The sequence below is a fragment of the Ips typographus genome, linkage group LG4 (genome assembly GCF_016097725.1).
Source record: "Ips typographus isolate SLU linkage group LG4, UJ_Ityp_2.0, whole genome shotgun sequence".
Lineage (NCBI taxonomy): Eukaryota > Metazoa > Arthropoda > Insecta > Coleoptera > Curculionidae > Ips > Ips typographus.
This window is the reverse complement of record NC_138425.1, coordinates 5747353-5772167: the sequence shown is the minus strand read 5'-3', so window position 1 is coordinate 5772167 and position 24815 is coordinate 5747353. Positions and strand designations below refer to the sequence as shown.

General features: G+C 33.3%; 1 protein-coding gene across 1 annotated transcript; it reads left to right on the top strand.

Moving 5' to 3' along the window:
• Nucleotides 1–613: 613 nt before the first annotated feature.
• Nucleotides 614–24758, top strand: kkv (hyaluronan synthase-like protein kkv). Its single transcript, XM_081977060.1, has 16 exons — nt 614–880; nt 10580–10676; nt 17385–17629; nt 17687–17980; nt 18031–18431; nt 18489–18994; nt 19049–19344; nt 19555–20191; nt 20247–20679; nt 20735–21040; nt 21105–21352; nt 21411–21717; nt 21796–21972; nt 23905–24069; nt 24130–24376; nt 24433–24758. The coding sequence occupies exons 2-16, from the start codon at nt 10582–10584 to the stop codon at nt 24756–24758; spliced, it is 4683 nt and encodes a 1560-aa protein (XP_081833186.1). The 5' UTR covers nt 614–880; nt 10580–10581.
• The last annotated feature ends 57 nt before the right edge of the window (nt 24759–24815 follow it).

Here is a 24815-nt window from a genome sequence, read left to right as displayed (position 1 = left end):
GTTCCGCATCCAAAATACATAAACTATTACGATCATCAATAAGGCTAATTGATCTAGAATATTAGTTCTTTAAATCTTCTGTAGATTTACCACTTTACCTCTTTTCAGTCTGTAGATTACAAGAATAATCTACAAAATCACTGTTTACTCATTTTCAGACAGCTTTTTCTTTCTAAAATCAGTAACCATTCACGATGAACTTTATTTTAATGTATCTCTAGTTGCCTATACTTGACTCAAGAAAGAACGAAGAAATTTCTACTGCTTCGGGTACCTACCGAACACAACAGATACCGTTGCTTGGGTTCTTTCTGCAACTGTGACGTCACTAAAACCGCCTTTCGGACCAATCTGTGCAGGAAGTTTAGATGAGTGGATTCTACCTCTTGAGTTTAACTTCAAGACAAATTTCTAACTGAAGATTGATATTAAGAAACTTAAAAACTTTACTGACGTTAGTTGGTGTGTAAGTATTTGAATTTGATGATGGTATTTATGGGTTACAGGATGAAGTTTAATATGCTGGTCTAAAACGGTTCTTGCAGGAATATCCGCAATCTTCGAGGTCTTCGACTAAAAGCGCCAAGACATTCACCCACTAAATGCGCATGCGATCCGCGTTTGGTGAACGGATTTATTCTTCGTTTTCTTCAGCTGACAGTTCTTGGTTGATAACGTAAGATTGCTAATCGAGGATGGGGCAATCATAACGCGCGGTCCCTAACGAGTACCATTCGGCGTACGAAAAAGCGCGTTTTCGAAAAACGAATCATGAAATTGAAAAATCGAGCTACAAAAGTGACATAGTTTACCGAAAATCACTACTTTTCAACGAATGCTTAGTGTTTGTTTATGGGAAAGTAGGAAGTAGTTTAGTTGAGTAAGTATTGAGCTTTCTTCATTTGTATGCATAAAGGTGTGTGAAACTCTTTTGGGGCCAGGAAAATAATGAATATGTTCGTTAGGAAGCAATATTTTGTTTTAACTTCTGTCTAGACTGTATATAACCACTTGGTTCAGCATTAGCATTCCAAATTTCCACAAGTACCTATTTGCACGTAACAAATAATAAACCGCAAAACACAGTTAATTCATAAAATAAAAAAAATATAAACAATAACATGAGACGTATTATTTAACTTGGTCATCATCATTCATTGACGAATCTCCATAAATATCATCCATACGGTCAGTCCTGTTATTATGCAAATTGATAGACTACCAGGGCTAATTAAAAGTTTCCTGAACCACATTCGGTTTATTTCGAAATAGGTGACTCGATTTGAGTTGTACAAGGGCGTTGAATCACTTTTGCTTGTAATTTGAAAGTAGTTAGAGTCATGTTGCGTTCATATTAAATAGCAATATAGAATGAAAAGTATATGCTGACACCGTCATGTCGTAACGGTTATTACGAAAAGTAGATCCGGATTAGTTGTATGACTAGTTAGGAAAGGATATGGTGCGTGGTTTTACGTGTTTGAGTTAAATAAACCAATTACCAGTAAATGCAATTAAGAAATTTATAAGTTTTGTTGTAGTAATATATTCTTATCGTAAAATGTTGTGACTATTATATATCTATACTCTCTCTAACTCTCTAACTAAAAGCGTTTTTTTAGCATTAGATCAATCAACATGATTTGCTAAAATCATCAAAAGACTTCAATTTAAAGTAATTACTTACTAAAGATTATTATTTGGAATCTGACTTCGATCTCAGACACAATGACGAGTTTGCAATTTGGGCATTCTTAGTCAACAATGAGTTAAAAACATTTAAAAACATTCTCCTAACTCTTGGAAAAAGAAATATCAAATTAAGATACTAAGGTGAGACAAAAATTGGATTTGGAAACTTACAAAGAGTTGCTTAAAGTGCATACATTTCGATAATACGATTTTTGAAAACTCACAATTACAAGAAAATAAAGCCTATTGCAAATATCATAACTCTTCAATAATTGAAATATTGGCTTCGTTATCCACGTACAACCTTCGATTTACTTTATGATGTTGCAATTTGGGCTTTACTCATACATCGCTTAGTCATCGTTTTAAAATGAATCTGAAAAACCACTTTTAAATCCGCTGTTAGCCAAACTTCTCCATGATCTTTTACAAAGAAGGTCATTCGAGCACATTAAGATGATTTTGCAAAATAATTGTTCAAAAAGAATGATTTCTTAAAGAAATTATTGCTTGTTGGCAATAAAATTTAAGTTTCCTGCTTAACTGCTCGTTGATGTCGCTGTGATTTCAATTACGTATTCTTCATCGCTGACAGCAAATAATTTAGTAAGTTGCATTTTTGAATTGTATGGTTTCTTTTAAGATGAACTTTGCTCAACACTACCCAAGTAATTGGAATAAAAAATTTAGTTTGCAGTTTTACTGAAAAAAAATCAGTAAAACCTCATGCAGAAGGTTAATTAACATTTTCCCTTTCCAGAAATCTATGGAATGATATTTATTCTGTGGTTTAGTTGTTTCTAGTTTTACAGTACTTTTGTTACCTGCCTGTAATTCTTTTCAGATATTAAAGTTATTAATCAATTTGATAAATTGCAATGTAATGGTGAGTTGATCTAAGAGTATGACACAATGTATTGAAACCAAAGCATAATCTTCATTTTTGCAACTTGGCAATTTGGGCTTTACCCATGCTTTTCTTAGTCATCCCTTCTAGATTCCTTAAAACCTGCTTTAAAACCGCTGCCAACCAAATTTCCTCGTATTATTTCACAAGGTAAGTATTTGAATATATTCGGATGACTTTGGGTGCTACTATATTGACAAAATCAGCTTGACCTGAATGTACTCATACTTTGAAACTATACTAAAATAACAATGATTGTTAAATTGTTGTGTTAGCTGGAAAAAAGAGTGGTTTGCTATTTTTTCAGTAAAAAAACTTGTTACAATAAAAATTTGAAAAGACTGGAAATATTCTATCTACTCCTTATTAAAAAATAAATCCAAAAGGCTTCTTTGAATTTAAAATTGTGATAATAAATTAATAAAACTTCTATTTCTATTCGGAACCACTTGGAAGTGAAACAATTCGAATTGTTTTCTTAATTTACAATATGAACGTAAAATTTCAAGTAGCTTAGTGGAACCCTCCTGGAGCAAAACTAAAAATTCCTAAAATTGCACTTTTTGCATAAATGACATTTTTTCAGTTTTTGAATGATTGTAACTTAATTTGAGCCAAAACTGGCCCCTTCTAACTCTTCATGTTACCGAGATATTGAATTTCAAAAAGTAGTTAAAAAAGACCTCTAATACCCCCAGCTTAGAGCTTTCCTTATAAGTGAAAGTGATAGTTTCCATATAAAGAAAAAAGTAATGCGAATAATTTATGTAGGAAAACAAGGTTCGTGAGTTGGTTCTTGAGAAAGTAAAGCAGAGAAGAATGTTGACGTTCCCTGTATACCAGGCGGTTCCTAAATGGTAAACTATTCAGTTTAGCAGAAATAGAGGGTAAAATCCACTGTTTAACACACTAACCAGATTAATTATTATTATTGAAGTATTCATTAATATGATAAATATTTTGCAATCCTCGTGTTTGCAACTATAATAAAAACCACTTAGGCAAATGTAATAATGTTAGAATGGAATAACTATCAACTAACGGTATCTTTGTGTCTCTGCAATTATAAAAAATGCACAACATAGATTCTTTTAGTTGATGCGAGGTCAAATGTAATAAAGATCATTGGATTATTTGTATGCATACAACAAACGTAATTTAAAAAGATTTAAAGTAATTTAACAACACTTAGTAAGTGGTCAGTTAAATCATCTAAAATCAAAGCAGATTTTGCTGTAAGACGCCAAATTATTGAAAGTTTAAATAGTCGTGATTACTAAAATCGTATCAAACACAAGAAACATAAAACACTAAAAACAAAAACAAACAACAAAGAATAAAAGTAACATGTTAATTAGTAGGTTAGCAGTCTAGTTGGCTGTTGGTGTCATCGTAATTTCAACGCTCAAGATGTTGGTTAGCACAATAGTAGAAAGTTGAATATTATTATTATTGTGAAACATTTTGCAAATTTCTCATCTTATTTGGAAGGAATGCGTCTTGTGTCCCATATTTACAACACAAAATAATAATTAGGAATATTCCCTTGAGAATTAATAGTATTGTAATTGGTCTAAAATCTTTCTCTTCTTCTACAACTTTAAATTTAACGTTTTATACAATCAAGAAAAGAAGTTTAATGAACTGAATCAATACGGTCTCTCTAACATTTTGTGGTTTTTTATGTGGTTAGGATCATATATAAAAACAAACACTTTTTTCTATTTTTATAACCAAATTGCACAATCTGGTTATGGTTAACTATTGTACTTTATCACTACAAATATAAATCTTTTTTGTATAGTTGTATAAGAGGTAAAGCTAGGTTTGCAGTAATTTTTGATTAATCGCTATGGCATATTTACACTAGAGTAGTGCTTGGTTTTACTGCTTATCGAAATATACATGATTGACCAAAAAAATTCTACTAATGTGTCGGTGTTAATGATTGACAGTTGGTTAAAAAACGTTCTTCAATGAAACATTTGTTCCTTTCTTGTATATCTGAATATTTATACAAGACTTTTAGTGGATTCATATGACTAGTCATTGTAAATTAGAGTAAAATTCACATTCTCACGAAATGGCCTATCCTTGATGTCTTAATTAAAAAAATACAAAGTTTACCACAATCTTTACCCACATCACTTTCACATAAAAACTAGATTAAGGTTAAATTTGGGTGTTACATTTTTTAGTACTATAGTTGAAGGTTTTATATCAATTGATCTGCCACAGTGATACCTAAACAATTTTCATTTAAAATCCAATACGCAGTATACGACAGCTGGTAACTGGTGGTATAACGCCGATATTAACCTACTTTCACTTGCAATGTTTTTCAGCCTGTATACCTATATACCTAATACAAGCTCGACCGTTTGGCGATTTTGTAAGAAAATATCACTTTCTGTTTAATGTTTATTGTACGGTACTGAACAATTTTTATGGAATTACATGTTATGATTCTCAGAGCAGAAATTGGTCGCCCCATGTGAATCAGAGCGGCAAAATTACCAACAATTAGCGTTTATTGTATACGCCAATTTTTTCCCGCCAACACTAAAGTTATATGGGAATATCTTTCAGTATACTATAATGACTTTTTAATAAACATAATTTGCAACAAGGATGTCTTAATCTTTGGCCGACTCCTTTCACAGTCAGTGGAAAGCCAAGACCAAGATCGACGTTACAAAAATTTTCCAACTAAAAGAATGGAAGGAAATTGCGTTACAATCTTCTTATTTCACCTTCACATTCACCTTATCGGATCGAATAATGGCAGCCGTTTGAAGTTTGTGGCAAATCGTTACCGGATCGAATCGGTTTCGATTCAAAAGATTTGAAAAACAAAGTCATCTTCGTGGAACAATGACCCGAGCAAAAGATGTTGAAGCTAATTGGAACCTGTCGAAAAACAATGGAATTAATTGCGTTTTAGATATAAAACACTTGGACAGAAGCGGTTTCGAATGCAAAAGTGATTTGGTGTTGAACATCAAGTGTGTTTTTTTGTTGTTTTGACTGCTGTAACGTAATCCATTGTTTAATAGTAATTATGCACGTGACATTACATTCCAAAGACAATAAAAGTAGCTAAAGATAGCGAGTTTGTATTAGTGATTATGGGTTCAAATAACCTGAAGTACAGTGCAACTATCCAATTGTAAATGGAAATGGGTTGGCAAAATTACTATATGCCAATCTGTAATGAAAATGATCTAGCAAAAACCTTAATAATCTGGTTACTTTTTATGAACTTTAAGTTAAATCTGGCATTAAACCTAGTTGTGTAAGTCAGGTTATTGAACTATAGTTTCCTACATACTTTTTTATCTACATTTTTAAAAACAATCTGTTTTTCAGTCAGCTTGTACTATCTTCAAAAATTGCAGTGTACGTGATGTTTCCTTTCTAGGAATCGGGATTCCCAAATTTGTTGACAAAATTCTTTTGTGTCTGGATCTTTTCTTAGTATCAGATTTTTTTCGACTTTCATTCAAATCACGGTTTGCAGTGATTTTGCATTTTTACAATAACGAGAAAATACTTGAAATTGGTTTCAATGTCACATTTTTTTTTGGTGCTAGGATATAGGATATTCTATAGTAATATTTTCTTACGATGAAACCCTTATTGAAAAAAGAGTTTTTTAGTTCTAATGCTAAGAAAACCCTCTAAAAGTAACATATTAAGCAACATGAAGAAGAAAAATCTAGCTAAAGACCCTTTAAGAATGTCTCTAAACTGAAAATAAATCTAGAATTGTAAAAACTTTGTGAAAATGCTGCTGTTATCAATATAAACACATTGGATTGCTAAAAATGATAAAGCTTTGATTAACTTGAAACACGTAATCTAGCTAAGGATACTTAATGAGTAGGAGAGTGATTTTAAACTGATCTGAAATTCTGAAAATCTCCTCATTCGACACAGTTATTTTGTTTTTTTGCAAAATTTTCCACATCAACTAATTGATCTTGTGCCAGTTTAAATCAAGTAATAAAGATCATAATCATAGCCATTAGGAGTAAAATATGAAAGACCTCGTCATGCATCTTCGCTGCAAATCGTGTTGACCATCTTCACGCATAAATATTCAAAAGGGATGTGTTGTAATGCGAAATAAATGGTTTATTTTTTAATACACAGGTAAAACTCGACTGAAACGATGATGTATGCTCGTGTTGAACGTTTAAATGGTGTTATCAACAGTGAAAATCATCTGAAAAACCCGAGACAAACTAAATTATAAGTAATCTGGTCATTACTATTATAAAGTGTTATTTTAAGATTTAATGAAGACGTATAATATGGTTGGAATTTGTGAAACATTGTTGTGCATCTCTATTTAGTCATTTATGTTAATAATAATAATGGTGTCAGTCAATGATTAATTAATTTAGGACCAAAATTATTATGTTTATGTTGAAACAACTGTACTCAGGAAACCATGCGGTTAATGTGCGATTTTTCAACCTGAACAATAGTTTACCATTAATTAGAATGGTTATTAAATGTATAGTAGTAGTTAATACGAGGTTTTCTGAAATAATATCCGGTTTTATTAATAAAAACATCATGATGGTGAGTTGTCTTATAATAAATATACATATAAATTGAAAAAGGCAAGCCAATGGAAGCAAACACTTTTTACTGTTATAAACTCTTGGAAATGGAACAATTGCAGATGATTGAATGTGTTCTTAAATTATTTTAGATAAAAGAGAAACAGAAGAAGAAAACACAGAAAGTTAACAAAAATTTTATATTCTGTCTGTTAAAATTGGAATAAGTTCAATAGGGTCATCAATTACCACTGTATTTGTACTAGTAATGGGCGTAAAATTGAAAAGGTAAAATTCAGTATGACAGGAAAAATCACCAATTTTACCAGTAAATTTATGGGTTTAATTGAAATTTGCTTGAAAAATATCATTTTCCTGTCATGGCTGTCAATGATTTCATTAAAGTCATTTTTGGTCAAAATAAAATTAGTCAAAATAGAATTAGATAAGACTGAATAAAAGGCTGCTTTGACTTGTTTTTTATTGGTTTAGATATTTTGATTTATAAATAATAATAAAATATATGAAGTAAAACTTTTCTGACAAAGTGGTTCTTGTACCAAAAGATTTCCAATCTTTATGAACAAGTAGCCTTTTCTAAAAAAATTGCATTTTGAGTTTTTGGTCACTTTTCTTTATTATGCTCGTGTTATGACAAATAATAAATTTTTGAGATGAGAAAAATGACGAGAATCTGATCATACATATCATTATTTAAACAATTTTACTAGTAATGAACTGACATTTGTCAAAATAACTGTCATAAATCACAGAAGCGCGTTTTGTTTCGAAAACTGTGTTAAACTGTAACTCTAGGCAAATTTTGACATTATTCATCACAGATATCACGTGGTTTTTGGAGGATATTTTAGATAGGCAGTCACGTGACCACTGTTAAAATTACTGTCATAAATCTCAGAAACACGTTTTGTTTCGAATACTGCAAAAAACTTTTCCAAAGCCTGATTTTTTGTAACTTTTTAAAACAGTTTGACATTCAGGAAAAAAAATGCTTGTCAAACCCACTTGGAATGAGAAAATGACTGTTTTAAGCACATTTTTGGAATCCTCATTAAATTTCCTATCCAACAACTTAAAAAACACTACAAAATTGGATATACAGTCAGGGATAAAAGCGGTGTCAAACTGCTAGAAACACAGTTTAAAAAGACAGTCATCAGGGTCAAAATCGCCTGTAAAACCCACTTCAGGAAGAAAAGCGGTGTCAAAATTACCAACAACACATTTTATTACAAAACTACCAGAAACACAGCATTTGTAATTTACTGGTATTTTACCGGTCAAATTTTTTTACTACAAAAACTTAATTTTGGCTCTATAAAGTACACTTCAAGTAAGAAAAAATATATTTTTTGTATTAATATCTAAAACAGCTTTAATGTCTACTAATACAATGACGAAACAAATTGAAAACTAACCAAAGTTTTGAACCTGTTGACCATATGGTTCAATACACAGATTGTATTTCCATTTTTAGAGAAAGCGTCTAATTACGTACAAGAAGCATTATTTCAGCGACAAGATCTTATTACAAATGGGGGTCTTGTAGAATAAAGATTTCAGATAACCCCAAAGAAAGAAAATAAAGGGGTTTAAATCGCGGCGAACCCGTAAAACAAGATGCCATTTCTCCTTTTTACTGGTCGCCAAATTGCATGATCTACAGCACGTCCAAACAAACTAACCAGAACGGAATGTTTACGTTTGTAACATACTGCTCTTATATATTTCCAAATATATTTCTTTGACATCCACAATTTCTCGGTATGTATTCAATATTATTCACACTACATACATTTGCTCACAATGAACTACTGGAAAGCTATATTTAAGACTTTTTGGCTTATATAAGTAGGTTTATACTACATAATGAGTAGTATACTGTCAAAACAATGCAAAAATACAAAAATGAGAATTTCGATACCCCAAAAATTAAACAATGTGATGAAAAAACTTTTACTTTTTGGTTAATTAGATATTCATTAGATCATACTGCAGATTGGACCAAGTAAAAAACAAAAGCTATGACGTAATAAAACACGGAAAAAAGTAGGTCGTACCCTACTAACTTGTTATATAAATGCTTGATCAATTGAGGAACAATATTAGTGAAAATACAGGAAGTATAACAACTTCCCGCAACATTTGGTATGAATTTTGCGCCCACAAAGAACGAACCAAAAACGTGACTAATTCAGCGATCTTTCAAGGAAACATTGCTGCCCCACCTTAACGAGATAACTTCAATATTAACATTAACGGCAAGACAATACGAATTGGCAGAACGAAATAGACCAACGTTACCTATTTGATCTTGACAAGAAAGGAGAATGACACACCTAAAGTTTGGCAAATACGCGGAGGTGTAAACAGTAACAACAACGTTATTTCTAGGCAGTTTTCTTAAAGGTGTTCACATTTTAGAGAGAGAACGAATCATACCTGGCGCAATGTCCGTCCTTGAAAAGAATAATAATTAGGTACAGTTTAAAAGCACATAAACATCTTGATGTACATCTCCTCGGGTATTGCGACATTTACACACATTTGAAATTACCGCAAGATGAATGATGAAAGATAAACAATATATCAAAAAGGTTTCAATGGATACTCGATTTCTCTTTTACCATTCGCGCAATAACAGATCTAGAACCATAAATTTCCACTAGAGAACTGAATGAGACCTAATGGGAAATTAAATCGCATTGACGCATTTCACCCAAGAATAGCTCGAACTGCTCATCCAGCGAAAGCGAGTCGAGAAGTTGACGATACCGTTACCTGATGCAGGAACGGTTAATTATTTGAGCCGCTGAAAGCGAGAGTAACTGTGAAAATGAAATTGCCTCCTTTCTAACCTGAGATGAACTCTCCTGTTTTAATTTCAGGACGTTAAACCCTGGCCGGTAGCGTTTGAATGGTCACCGTCCAACGGTACCATCATCATTCACTCGGATTACGTAATGATTGATGCGAGCAGACGGCAAAAAGCGCAGTTCTGTACTTTACTTGACGATTTGATGGTACTGAGATTAAATTAATGCCAAGGGTCAAATTCTGATTTGTTGCTCATGTTCTTATGTAAATTCTTCTTCAGACATGCATGGTTTTCGAGTATTGTGTGCAAAGGTCAATATAGTTGTGCTATTCCCATTAACATCTCGCGATACAAGAATGTGTTACAAAGCTACAAAGTAAAATACCACAATGCATGATATTGTTTCTAATAAGAAGGTTAATTAAAAAAAATATATAATATAGCCATAATAAAATAATTTCATACATTAGGATATCTAGAGCAACCCAGTATCTCGAATGACCAAACATTGAGATCAACAAATTATCATTTCATGATCTTTATAATAAATTATTCTATTTTTTTTTTCAGAAATGACTGCCAATATACGTAATGATAATAGTTACAGCGATGATAACTTCTCGGACGATGAAAGCTCACCACTCACGGAAAATATTTATGGTGGAAGGTAAGTTTCTCAAATGATTATTTGCAATAATGTCTAATGTGATTCAAAAACGGAATTTATGGAATACCTAAATAAAAGTTGAGTTTATTCCTTTATAAACATAACAATAATTATTATTAACCACATTACCAGACAAACAGCTTTGGTAAAATTATAAAATTATATGACAGGACATAGCTAAAGCAGTTGCAGCATTTAATTAATTATTGTGCATCTATCCATGGTAACTTAATTGAAATCTGCATTCTTAGGTTTCATTTCACGGTACGAAGTCTCAAAAAATAGAAAGAACCAATAATAATGCATTGTTTTGGAGAATTAGTACATTTTCTTTTCCCAGTTGATGTCTACTACACGCTTTTGTCATTGTAATTCTAGTTTTTTATAATCTGGATTTGCGGTATATTGAAAGAATATCAAAACCACTGTTTTACTAGCTTTAGTTGTCCTTAATGGAAATATTATAAAAGCTCTAATGATGTGCGTTTAATTTATCTCTAAAGTAAATCGCTATTAGCAGAATAATGGTTTCCTCAAATTCATCAAGATATTCAGATTTTGTAGTAAGTTATAACTTTAAAAACAACGATAAAACTGAGACTTGTGTATAACACTGACACTATTATTCTACTTACATTCTTTAGTTTTATGAAAAATATTAAAAACGCTCTAGATTCAGAAAGATAAACAGTGACATACTTTCATATCCACTAAGTTATAGCCGAACCGTTGTTGTGAATAAACTTGTTTGTAGGTTAAAACACTTGTAAATCACACTCTGCAAAATTATGTATCGTTAGCCGTTTTGGCGGTTTAAGCCTTAACTGTGATTATTTCAATACCATACAGCCCAATGACCATCTAAGCCTGCTTCATACTTTACTCATAAAATAATCACAAAATTATGTAACAACTTTAACAAAAAACACACTAAGTGTTAACAGTCACAACATTTCGGTTGGTTCAAATTAAAATTTATGGTTTTCACAAATTGCTTTGCTATTATATTCGTCTCAGAGGTTACCAAAGTTAAGAGATGTTAATCACCATGAATAGACCTATGCAAATTTGCGGATGATCAAAGCCAAATTTAAATAATGGGTTATCGACATAAGGTCATCGAATTGAAATAAAACGACTATGCTGACACCATTACAAAACATGTCTATGAAGCGAACAGAAGCTGAAATCTGAGAGACTACGTGTTTTTGTAATAATGATGAATTATTCGAAAAACTATGGTTGATACAAACTGAGGTATGCAGCAGAACCTTCAAGAATCATGAAACGTAACAGTAAAATATACATAATCCAAAAGCTTAAATCTTGGAACATTGTATACTAGCAGTTCATAATTTCATCTGAAAAATAAAACAGTTTTTATTCCAAATCCTTTTTCATTTGCATAACTGTTCACTGTACAATATCAAGCGGTTAAAAGCAAAGAGTTTTAAAACAGTAAAAAACAAGCAAACCTGATTGAATAAATTCAATATGCAGCGGAATGTATTTTGGTCTATTGGCAAATCTTAGGTGAAATCCAAAAACGTTAAAAATTAAACTTTTTGCAATTGCAGCTATTGCTTTTTAAACGTTTCACAATATAGATTTAGGTTTACTTCAGTGGTTTTGCTTTGAATAAATATAAGAATTGTACGTATTAGGTACATTTCGGAATGTGAGACAAAATGAACAAATTCTAGTAGTAAGTTACAATAAGACTAAAGAGGAATTAAGTTAATCTTTTGATGACTGTCTGGTTCACAATTCTGTAAGTTATACAAGCAAAATAATACTTCCAGTCAAAACATATGTAATCAATCACTTGAGCTAGACAAATCCAAATTGAGGTCATCCAAAAAAGAAATATAAATCCACTTTTTCAGAATCTGATATCATTTCATTTGTGTGGGTATTTTCCCCCCCAAGATAACATTGTTACCCAGTGTCATGTCTACGGAGGTTGCCTAATTAAGTTTTAATGTTATTTTGTTCCTAAGTTCCGCCAACCAAGGCTAGTAAGGTACTTTACGAAGTATTCCGTAAAAGTTGTTTTTCGGTAATTTAATTTAGATTTGTGGAAGTTTTCTGTAATTAATGACGTTAACGTATGTTCACAGACAAATTTCAGTGTGAAATAATAGTATAATAATTATAGTTTCGTTGGTTTCACCCACATAAACAGTCAAGGATACCTTAAACTTTGGTAATACAGGGCGTATTTTCCTGGTTCGCTTCATATATCAGAGACAATGATTAACATTCATTGTCAATATGACCGTGATATTTTAAGATCGCTGTTGACTTTCTTTTATTTTGCAATTTGAGTCATAGACATGACGAAGATTGATCTTCCTAAAATTCCTTGTAAATGTGGATATAGTTAATTGTCTTGCTGGTCAGATTATGATCGGCGGCACACCTAGTGCAACAAGCAGTTTGCTGGTCATACCAATGTATGTACTCGGTATATACTTATTGGTCGTGTCAGGCGGTGGCTGCGACAATAAATCGAAAGCATTTTTTGCCAAAGTTGCAGGCCTTGAATAACAAAATGACCAATGGACATAGGATCCTGCAAGAAGTAAAGGCATTACACGTCGAATAACAAGCTTGGGTGGATATTTTATAATCGTATACTCAAAGGAATTGAGATTCGCATATTTTTAAGTTAAAAATGTGGGCGGTACCCAGCAGGACAATGACTGAACATACTCCATGAATTTACGAGATGTACTTGCTTTGTGCAAGGAGCAAAACAAACCCACCGAAGTGATATCATGTTCGTGTGGTACCTAGTCGATAATGACCCTTAGGGACGCATATTTGAAAGTGTAGGCGGTAACGAGCAGTACAATGACAATTGATTCTCGGACAGCGACCTTTAAAAAGCTATTGCCATTTCAGGGAGGTTACAACTTCTCTGCTTGATACCAAGACCACAATGAATTAATGCGGGTAAAAATACTTAAGAGGAACGTCCGATAAAACACATTGCATTTATTACATTCTGCGTGTAATCGGCCATTAAATTCTACATCCTGGTGCGATGCAATGACCCTCCTTGGACCCACACACGTAAGGCCGTTCCTTAGCCTTTATTAACCGGTTGGGGTATTTTTAGGCCTTATATTCCAACTTCCATAAATTTTAATCAACGCACTTATATCGCAAAAATGTTCTTACAAAGCGCTAAACTCATGCAATTCGGCAATGCTTCAGCGAATCGCTGAAATGCCAAGGAGAGCGGGGTTTCAGCCACCGTCGTACCAAGCCGACGGCTGGAATAAGTACTGAACAAATTACATTGGCGGCGAACGGCCAGTTTTTTTGCAATTACAAATATGCCATTTTAAAGGTGAATCGGTGGATAAACCAAGATCCAACAGCCTTGAGCTTAAGAAGCAAAAAAATGATATATTAAAATACGTTCTCCTTAAATTTCTATAAGCTCAAACCTAAAAAAACAGTCACGGTTATTTATGATTCAATTTTAGTTCGGCAGGAAGTTGATGGTTGCCATTTTAAGCACCCAATTAATTTGAAATATTGAAATAATTAGTCTCTTCTTGTCAGAAATCCATTAAAATATTATTGGTACTTTTTTCCTCTAAGAATGTATTAGGTGTGGTGTGTGTGGAAATACAGTTAGTTTAAAAATCATATTTTGCATAAAACGTAGTTAATCATTCAATAATTTAAAAAAAAACGTTCCATAAAGAATATATTAGTATATCATGAATCTAGATAAATGAGAAAACTTGTTGTAATTAAATAAGTATAATATTATTTAGCTATACAGGGTGTTATGTCCTGTTGCTGCACTGTAGATCACTATTTCAGTGTCTCAATAAAAACTCTTAATTAAGATCAACCAAAATCTTCGATTTCTTTATTATGCACATTTCCAAATATTTTTCTCAAAAAAGAAAGTTTTGAGTCAATTGAATAACCTTTTTTAACATCCTGGCTGGTATAATGGTGATCTTATTAAAACTAAATAAAGAGGAAAAGCTCCACCTTGTTGGGAATATAGCTATTAAATTTAAGAACCAATTCCCGTTTAAGTGGATTTTGATCTGAACATAACTCAGAAGTTCTAGAGACTTCTCTGACATACCTTAGCATTTTGCGCTTGTTAGAAGCTAAATACAAGATTAAAGAAAACAATTAAATGACAAATTAGCTGCACGAAACACACTTAATTGTTTCCTTCACTCTGGTACACATTTGAAAGTTTCCTGTATAAATACAAAGTCGATAATAGTATTTTCCAATATATACCATCAACCCAATCCTTCTCCATGTGTGTATGGGTTTGCATATTGGTAGACCCATTATAATAAAATTTACACCCAAGAATTTTCGACTAATCAATTTCTATTCAGTTGCACAGAATCTATAGCTTTTATTTATCAAGTAGCATGATCGTTTTGGTACAATTGCTTAACAAGTCGATAACCTAGAAATAATTGAAACTGCCGGTAATAGATTTGTAAGCGGATAATTTCAAATTTTACGTGGTCGAACTTGTTTCATTTTATATGCCGACCTTCCAAGAATTTGAAGGAGCATGTTTGAATATATTAAAAATAATATCTAATAAACTAAAAACCTCAGAGAAAAGCTTTTTTAAATGTGCAAACACTCTTTTGTCTATTTACAGGGTGTGAAATTTAAACGTTTTTTGTTGAGAAGAACTCCCAAACTCACTATAATAATATTTTCTTCCTTGTTTCTTCAAAAAGTCTGGTGTAACGTTAGATATTACAGCCAACTAAAATTACTGAGAAAGATTAACAATAAGAAAATATCAATTTATACAGTCACTCAGTCGCTTGAGATGCAGAAACGTAACAAAATACAGGATGTCTTTGAAGTTATAAGAAAAAATTCACAGTTTCAGGATTAAAGCAGGGCTATTGGTTAGGTTAACAAAGAAAAAGTTTTGATTCTGAAAATAAAAACATATTTTTTTGCTTCTTTCGACGTTTAAAGAACCCTTCTTTAACAGTTAATACAATTTTAGCAGCAAACAGCCAATTTAACTTGAAAAAATGTTTGAAAGATTTTCAGTGCAATTTTGACACTTATTCAATTTTGAAAATTAACAATTTTGCTTTCTAATGCTTAAAATTTGAATTTGGTTGACTACAAGATGGATTTTGTTACTTCTAAGCTTATGACAGTACAGCAACACTGAAAACTGAGTTCCTCACTTCCAAAATTTGACTTTTGAGGATTAAAAGATGGGTTATTATAACTATTTTCAGTTTTTTGGCAGATTACAAGATTACATTAACGAACAGCCAAGTTAAGAAATTATGACTAATCAGTGCCATTGTCACACTTTAAGGATTTAAAATGGAATATGGTTAGAGATTAGCAAAGAAAACATGAATTTTGCTACTTTCAACCTTTGTTGTTCAGTTTAAGTTCTAAAAACTGTGAATTTTGACACTTTCTTCATTAACTTCAATATTAACAATTTTGATTTCCCATCCTGAAACTTTGAATTTTATATGACTACAAGATGGAATTTTGTTACTCCTAAGCTTATGACAGTACAACAAACAATTAATGTAAGGTCAAAAAGTATGATTTTCAGTCCAAGTAAACTCACAACTGGCTGCTTCCTCTCTTTTTTGATTGTATTCAAAATTTTACTTTTGATGGCTAACTGATGGGTTATTCATTTCAGTCATTTGGCAGCTCACATGACAGCAAACATCCAATTCACGTAAAAAACTATGACTTTTACTGCAATTGTCATACTTTGAGGATGAAAATGGATTATTTGACATAAAAACACTCTTTTTAAGCATTAGACAGCTCAAAAATTAAGGATTTTCAGTTAAAATTTTGACATTTAAAATTTAACCCAAATTTTTTTTAATTGTAGCCTCAAATATTGTTTTTTTTTTAATGTCACTTTTGATTTACTTTTGCAAATTGCCTTTAAATCCAGAGTGGTTTATATAACATGCAATAGAAAGTAAAATACCTCTCAGGATATTTTAGGCAAATGTTTGTCTATAATTATAATAGAAAAGCTTTTTTTAGATCTGTTAATCTCTCAGCACTGAATAAAATATTAATTTTAATCATGTTATGGCTTTGACACGTGCATTAGCCACAAGAATTCTATAATTTACATTCAATTAATGTTGAGCTGTCAGAAGTTTTTATGTATTCTGTGTAATAAATTTCCTGTTAGTCCCCCAAACTGTAGGAATAGCTAAAGCAGTATGATACTTTGTGCTACCTAAACTTGTCCCATTTATACTTCTCATAATAAAAAAAACTGCAAATGGGATATACCGGGCCTGCAGTTACATAATGGCATCCTCAAAAACACGTTTCGTACCTTTTGATTTATGTATGTGCTTATGTTTTGTACAGTTACATTACTCACACCCATCTTAAAGGATTTTATATGGGTTTCTTGACTTTATTGACTATAGGCCACAAGATTTATAGCGGTTATAATAACGCACTAAATAAATTATTTGAAGAGTTAAAACCTACGCCAATGCAAAATGACAAGGACACAATTAAGACCCGGTACAGAGTTAAGAAAGTACACCGCTCACTTTTGTTACAACTATTATTTAAAACTGGATGGTGACCTTGCTTTGGTTTTACTTTTAATCCAATTAATCAAAGCGTTGGCGACAATTTATGCTAATAAAGTTTTTTTGGTTTCAGCGTTAGGACCGTTCAAGAAACCAAAGGATGGGACGTGTTCCGAGATCCTCCGATCAAGGAGGAATCCGGATCTATGGCAAACCAGAAATGTTTAGAAATTACTGTAAAAATTTTAAAAGTCGTAGCTTATTTAGTCACGTTCGTGATAGTCTTAGTTTCTGGGGTCATATCAAAGGGCACCATATTGTTTATGACTTCGCAACTGAAGGCTGATAAAATAGTGCATTATTGTAATAAAGATTTAGGTACGTTGCAATTTATGATTACATAACATCGTTATGCTTTATAATATCATTTTCTAGGTAGGGACAAACAATTTATAGTGAAATTACCAACTCAAGAACGTGTGGCATGGATGTGGTGTTTGTTTTTTGCTTTCTGCGTGCCACAACTCGGAGCCCTTTTTCGATCTACGAGAATGTGTTATTTCAAATCATCGAAACGACCGCCTTTTTCTCATTTTTTGATGATTTTTCTACCAGAGACTGCTCACACCATTGGTTTAGCCCTTCTAGCATTCTATGTTTTACCTGATATAGATGTGGTTAAGGGAGCAATGTTGACTAACTGTTTATGTTTCATCCCAGGAGTGTTAGGTAGCGGTTTATGCAATGCTAAAGGAACAACATTAATCAGAACATTGTAGGATTGTTGTCAAGGAATAATAAAGAATCTAGTAGATTCATAAAAGTGATCATGGATCTCGTAGCAATATCGGCGCAAGCTACTGGATTTATTGTATGGCCGATCATTGAAAACCGAGCCGACTTGTGGATCATCCCAGTTACCATACTGCTTATATCGTTTGGATGGTGGGAAAATTACATTTCCAAACATTCACCAATACCATTCATAAAGAAACTGGGCAAAATACGAGAATCGTTTGATAAAACCAGATATTTCAATTACATGTTCATATCAATTTGGAAAATTATTTGCTTCTTTCTAACCATCTTATTCGTGTTACTAATTAAGGAAGGTGAAGTAGCGTTTTTCTTTACGGAATTCTCGGAAAGCTTCAACGTGCACCCCATAACAGTAGCAGAAGTAAGTACACCATATTCCACACCATTTAAATAACTCCCTAATTATATTAATTAACAGATTAAACCTGTACTTGGAGGTACAGTGTTGCCAGACATATCAGAAATAATCCCTACTGGAGATGACACAGTGATAAACTCTAATGATTGGAGTCCAATCTACGTTCTGCTGATCAACATCTTAGCGTCCTACTTCGCTTATATTTTTGGAAAGTTTGCCTGCAAAATTATGATCCAAGGATTCTCTTACGCTTTTCCCGTCAATCTAACCGTTCCAATCTGCGTGTCACTTTTGATTACCGCTTGTGGTTTAAGAAATGGAGACCCTTGCTTTTTTCATGAAACTATTCCGGATTATTTGTTCTACGAAATTCCTGCTGAAAATTTCCTAAACGACTTTATTTCACATCAACACGCTTGGATTTGGTTGTTGTGGCTTTTGTCTCAAACTTGGGTCACGTTACATATTTGGACACCAAAATGTGAACGTTTAGCCCGTACTGAAAAACTGTTCGTTATTCCTATGTACGAAGGGTTGTTGATTGATCAAAGTATGGGGATGAACAGGTATGTTAATGTCAATTGTCTCACAGAACGTTGGTATTAATGGTAAATTTGCAGGAAAAGAGACGATGAAGGAGATGTTAAAACAGAAGACTTAGATGAAATACAGAAAGAAAAAGCTGACGAATACTACGAAACCATTTCTAACCACACAGAGGGTTCTTCTCATAAAACCATAAAAAGTTCTGATAACATTACGAGGATATATTCTTGCGCCACTATGTGGCACGAAAACAAAGAGGAGATGATAGAGTTTTTGAAATCTATTTTGAGATTAGATGAAGATCAATCTGCTCGAAGAGTGGCTCAAAAGTATTTGAGAGTAGTCGATCCTGATTATTATGAATTTGAAAGTAAGTTTATGCACACTAATGAGTAAATTTGTTTAAATATAAATCAGATAGGAACATACGGATACATGTTCTCTTTAAGAACAAAACAAAAATGTCAAGATTGCAATTTACATATAATCAAAATGTATTGAGACATCCTAAAAGTTTACCCCTAAAAAAAAACATGTATTTTGATCTTTATAGTAAATAAATAGTTATGTACAATTTCAGCACATATTTTCTTCGATGACGCCTTTGAAATTGCGGACCACAACGATGACGACACTCAAGTAAACAGATTCGTCAAATTGTTAATTGCTACTATCGATGAAGCCGCTTCTGACGTACATCAAACACACATTAAAATAAGACCGCCTAAAAAAATTCCCACACCGTACGGAGGACGATTGATTTGGCAACTGCCCGGAAAAACCAAAATGATTGCCCATTTGAAAGACAAAATGAAAATCAGACATAGGAAGCGTTGGTCACAAGTGATGTACATGTACTATCTGCTCGGACACCGGTTAATGGAACTGCCAATATCTGTAGACAGAAAAGAAGCAATTGCTGAGAACACGTATTTACTTACTTTGGACGGAGATATTGATTTCCAGCCTTCTGCTGTACTGTTATTGATCGATTTGATGAAAAAGAACCGAAATCTAGGGGCTGCTTGTGGACGTATTCATCCTGTAGGTTCAGGACCAATGGTGTGGTACCAATTGTTCGAATACGCTATTGGACATTGGCTGCAAAAGGCTACAGAGCACGTGATTGGTTGCGTGTTGTGTAGTCCTGGATGTTTCTCTCTATTCAGAGGAAAAGCTCTTATGGATGATAATGTTATGAAGAAATACACCACCTGGTGAGTTACAGGAAATAAATCTATTGAGCGATTAACTAAAAGTTAAACATTCTAGTTCCTCCGAAGCTAGACATTACGTGCAATACGATCAAGGAGAGGATCGTTGGTTGTGTACGCTTCTCCTCCAAAGAGGTTATAGAGTAGAGTATTCTGCTGCTTCAGATGCTTACACTCACGCTCCGGAAGGTTTCAACGAATTTTACAACCAACGTCGAAGATGGGTTCCATCTACCATTGCAAATATTATGGACTTGCTCATGGACTCTAAACGTACCATTGATGTGAACGACAATATTTCTATGCCGTACATTGGTTACCAAATATTGCTGATGGGCGGTACCATCCTGGGACCTGGAACTATATTTCTTATGTTGGTGGGAGCTTTTGTAGCGGCTTTCCAAATTGATAACTGGACCAGTTTCTATTATAATTTGTACCCAATTTTGTTCTTTATGCTGGTTTGTTTCACATGTAAATCTAACATTCAGGTACGTAAAAATAATCCTCAAGTCTCTAGGAAATGTATGTTGACAATTATTTCAGTTAATATGTGCTCAAATCCTCTCCACTGGTTATGCATTGATTATGATGGCTGTGATTGTTGGTACGGCTCTCCAATTACGTGAAGACGGCATCGGTTCTCCATCTGCCATTTTCTTAATTGCCATGACCGGGTCATTCTTCATAGCAGCTTGTCTCCATCCTCAAGAGTTTTGGTGTATTGTACCCGGTGTAATTTATCTACTCTCTATTCCTTCTATGTACTTATTGTTGATATTGTACTCTATTATCAACTTGAACAACGTCTCTTGGGGTACTCGAGAAGTAGCAGTCAAGAAAACTAAAAAGGTGACGACTTTTAACAATTTCCAAAATAATCAAGTGAAGTAAAGAGTTGTAAATATTACTATAGGAACTCGAGGAAGAGAAGAAGCAAGCCGAAGAAGCCAAAAAGCACGTAAAACAAAAATCTTTGCTTGGATTTCTTCAGAGCGGCGGCGGAGCTAACGACGATGATGAAGGGAGTTTGGAAATCTCATTTGCCGGACTATTTAAGTGCATGTTGTGCACTCACCAAAAAGCTGGAGATGAAAAAGCTCAACTAATGCACATTGGCGAGTCTTTGGATACTCTGCAAAAAAGACTGGATCACATTGAAAAGTACAAAAACCATTATCTTTGTGTTGATATTAAGTACTAATATAAAAATTTCAAATAGGGTGGTTGATCCAAGTGGTCACGCTTCTAGAAAACGTAGTATGAGCGCATCGTCTAGACATGCGGATCATCATCACTTAAGTGCTGTAAATGAGGACGCTGCTGAAGATGCTTCTTCCGAATCTGATTCTGAAAGCACTTCCACTGTGCCGCAGAACAAGCGAGACGACTTAGTTAATCCTTACTGGATTGAAGATCCTGATGTGGGTAAAGGAGAGGTAGAGTACCTGAACAGTAACGAGTTGCAATTTTGGAAGGACCTTCTGGAAAAATATCTGTATCCACTAGATGAAAATAAAGAAGAGAAGGTAAACTATAGTTAATATATTTGTTAACCATTAAATAAGTTTTTGTTTAAACAAGTTTTCGCTACTTATTGATTATAGGCCCGTATAGCTTCAGATTTGAAAGAACTACGAGACCAATCCGTGTTCGCTTTCTTTATGCTGAATGCCCTTTTCGTGCTTATTGTGTTCTTGTTGACTCTAAAAAAGGACAACCTGCATATTAAGTGGCCATTCGGTGTGAAAACGAACATTACTTATGACGAGAGCTCACAAGAGGTAACTAAAGTGGGATCGCTCTGTTGCTTGACGTTATATCCTCTTCAGTAAAACTACTAAACCTAACAAACAACACACACACACTTAAACTGTGCGTCAAGGTACTGAGCGTCCCACCCCCAAAAATGTCACTAACAATTTTGTTTTTGCTTTTACAGGATCGGATTGCAAAAGATTTAATCGAGCTTCGCAATAAATCGGTATTCGCATTCTTCATGTTCAATGCTCTATTCGTGTTAGTCGTGTTCTTGTTGCAACTGAACAAGGACCAAATCCACGTTAAGTGGCCTCTGGGAGTGCGTACTAATATTACGTACATTGAGGAAACCTCGGAGGTATTTAAAGGTCTTCTTGTCTTGAAACTGGTCTTCCCTTCTGGTCTTTGGTGGACGTACTAATGAGTCTCTTGGCATGGGACTTACTCTTTATTGCGATTTGGTTTTAGAGCAATTTCTATAAAAAAAACTTAATAAAAGTATAAATTGTTGTTGCTATTGCCAATCGTAATCACCCTTCTAAACTTTGTTATTAATCCACTACAGATGGTTTTATTGTCAGCCTGTTTCAAGGTTTGTTGGTGATTTTAATTAACACTTCCGTCGTTAATCTGAGCACTGTGTATATTTATCACTGTCCTTTTGATCGGTCTAACCATATGGTGAGTGCACCTCATAACACACCATATATAGTTGTAGTGTGATTTATTGTTGGATGTTATACGCGATGCACTGGACTAATAACTAAATGCATGTTGCATCTACAACTTCCATAATAAATGACACTCGGAAAAAATCCAGTCTATTCAAATATAATATGCAAGTGAATCAAGTTAATTTAATATTTTTTTACTTTGCTACAAGTGATTCAGTTGCATTTAACTAGAATAGCCACAATAAATCATTTTTCAACAAACTACAAATCCACATCACAATCAAAACTATCAACACTTTCCCCATAATCATGTCATACAACATCTCACACTAAATTTGTGTTCCATCTTGATTTTGGCAGTTCCCGTCTACGTTGTTCCAATATAACTCAACAGCACCAGTTCTTTACCTATACACACTGTTTTGTGAATAACGCATCTTAACAAAACACTTATACAGATCAGACACTTGAAAATATTGACATAATGTGTATTTTTTATTGTTGTATAATATGCAGTTTGTACATTATAGTAATTAATCGTAATGGTTGCTATTACTTGTATAAAGTTATTAATAAGAAAAAGTAAAGATGACATGTGATGATTGTTTTTAGTATAGTTAATAATACATATAGTAAGTGAAACCATCAAACTAAGACATATCAATATTATCAACATTTATTTTCTTCATTTTAATTTCTATATTGGCATTTAACATAGGTACATTATCATTTTGTTTATCTGTACTATCATGATTTAATTGCTGTTTTGTTTTACTTTTTTGTATGTATACTGTTTTTATTTTTTTTACTATATGACAGCTAATTTCAAAACTTCATCCACATCATACTTGAATGAAGTACCTTGAATACCATTAATCCAATTAGGTACTTGATATAGCAATCATGCTGATAACCGTACTTTTCTTTGGAAGTGTACTAGAATTCGGAGAAGACTTAAAAACCTAATCCAACTGCAATATTACACAAATATTGCCTTTTTATGAAATATTTCAATAGTAAAAATCTATCTAAACGTCCTAGAATTAGTTTATAGTCAGTTAAAAGTTTCTGTTGAAATATTCGACAAATGTTTTCTATTACTGATGTTATTAGTTAATATTAAACCAAACTTACTACATTTAAACATGGTCATCTTTACCTTTCATTGATAAACTACTTTGAAAGAATGTTAAAAAAATACAATATGATATACACTGCATGTTGTACAGTATTACTAAGCTAAATTTAACTATCTTCTTAAAATTACTATTTTGAATTTAGGTACACATCACCAAAGAATACCTACAGTTGGAACCCATCGGTTTGGTATTCGTGTTCTTTTTCGCCTTGATTTTGGTCATCCAGTTTGTTGCTATGTTGTTCCATCGATTCGGAACTCTAGCCCACATCTTAGCTTCAACCGAGCTGAACTTGTGCACGAAAAAGGTAATGTAAATTTCAATCCTGATTTTCTAATACTAAATAACATTATCTGTGGTGTAACAGAAGGAGGAAATGTCTCCAAACGCTTTACTGGATAAACAAGCTGTTGAAATTGTAAAGCAACTGCAAAAGCTACAGGGTATTGACGATGGTGATTACGATAATGACTCTGGATCTGGTCCAGACCGAATAGGACGGCGGAAGACTATACATAACATACAAAGGGCTGCGCAAAAGAAACGGCAAATTGGTACTCTGGATGTGGCTTTTAAGAAAAGATTCGCCAAACTTAATGCCAACCCTGATGGAGGTACATTTTTCCCACCAATTTTAACAGATTTAAGCATAAACTTTATACAATTGCAGGTACTCCAGTGTTGAGTAGACGAATGACGATGAGACGAGAAACAATGAAAGCTCTGGAAGTGCGAGTAAATTCCGTAATGGCTGAACGTAGGAAATCCCACATGCAAACATTGGGTGCCAAAAACGACTTTAACAATGCACCCTCAAACAACAACATAACCAGAAATCACAGAAGCAGCGTGGCTAGCAGCATTCCTGCCAAAGAAATATTCGAAAACGGACATGTAAATAAAGCGTACGAAGATGAAGGCACTTACGGAAGTAGGAATTCGTTGCCGTTACAACAACGAGCCGCCCAATGGAACGGAAGTACCGCCCGGAAGTAGATTTAAATAAATCATGACTATTAAAACACCACTGCCTTTTAAATACTCTCTTTCTAC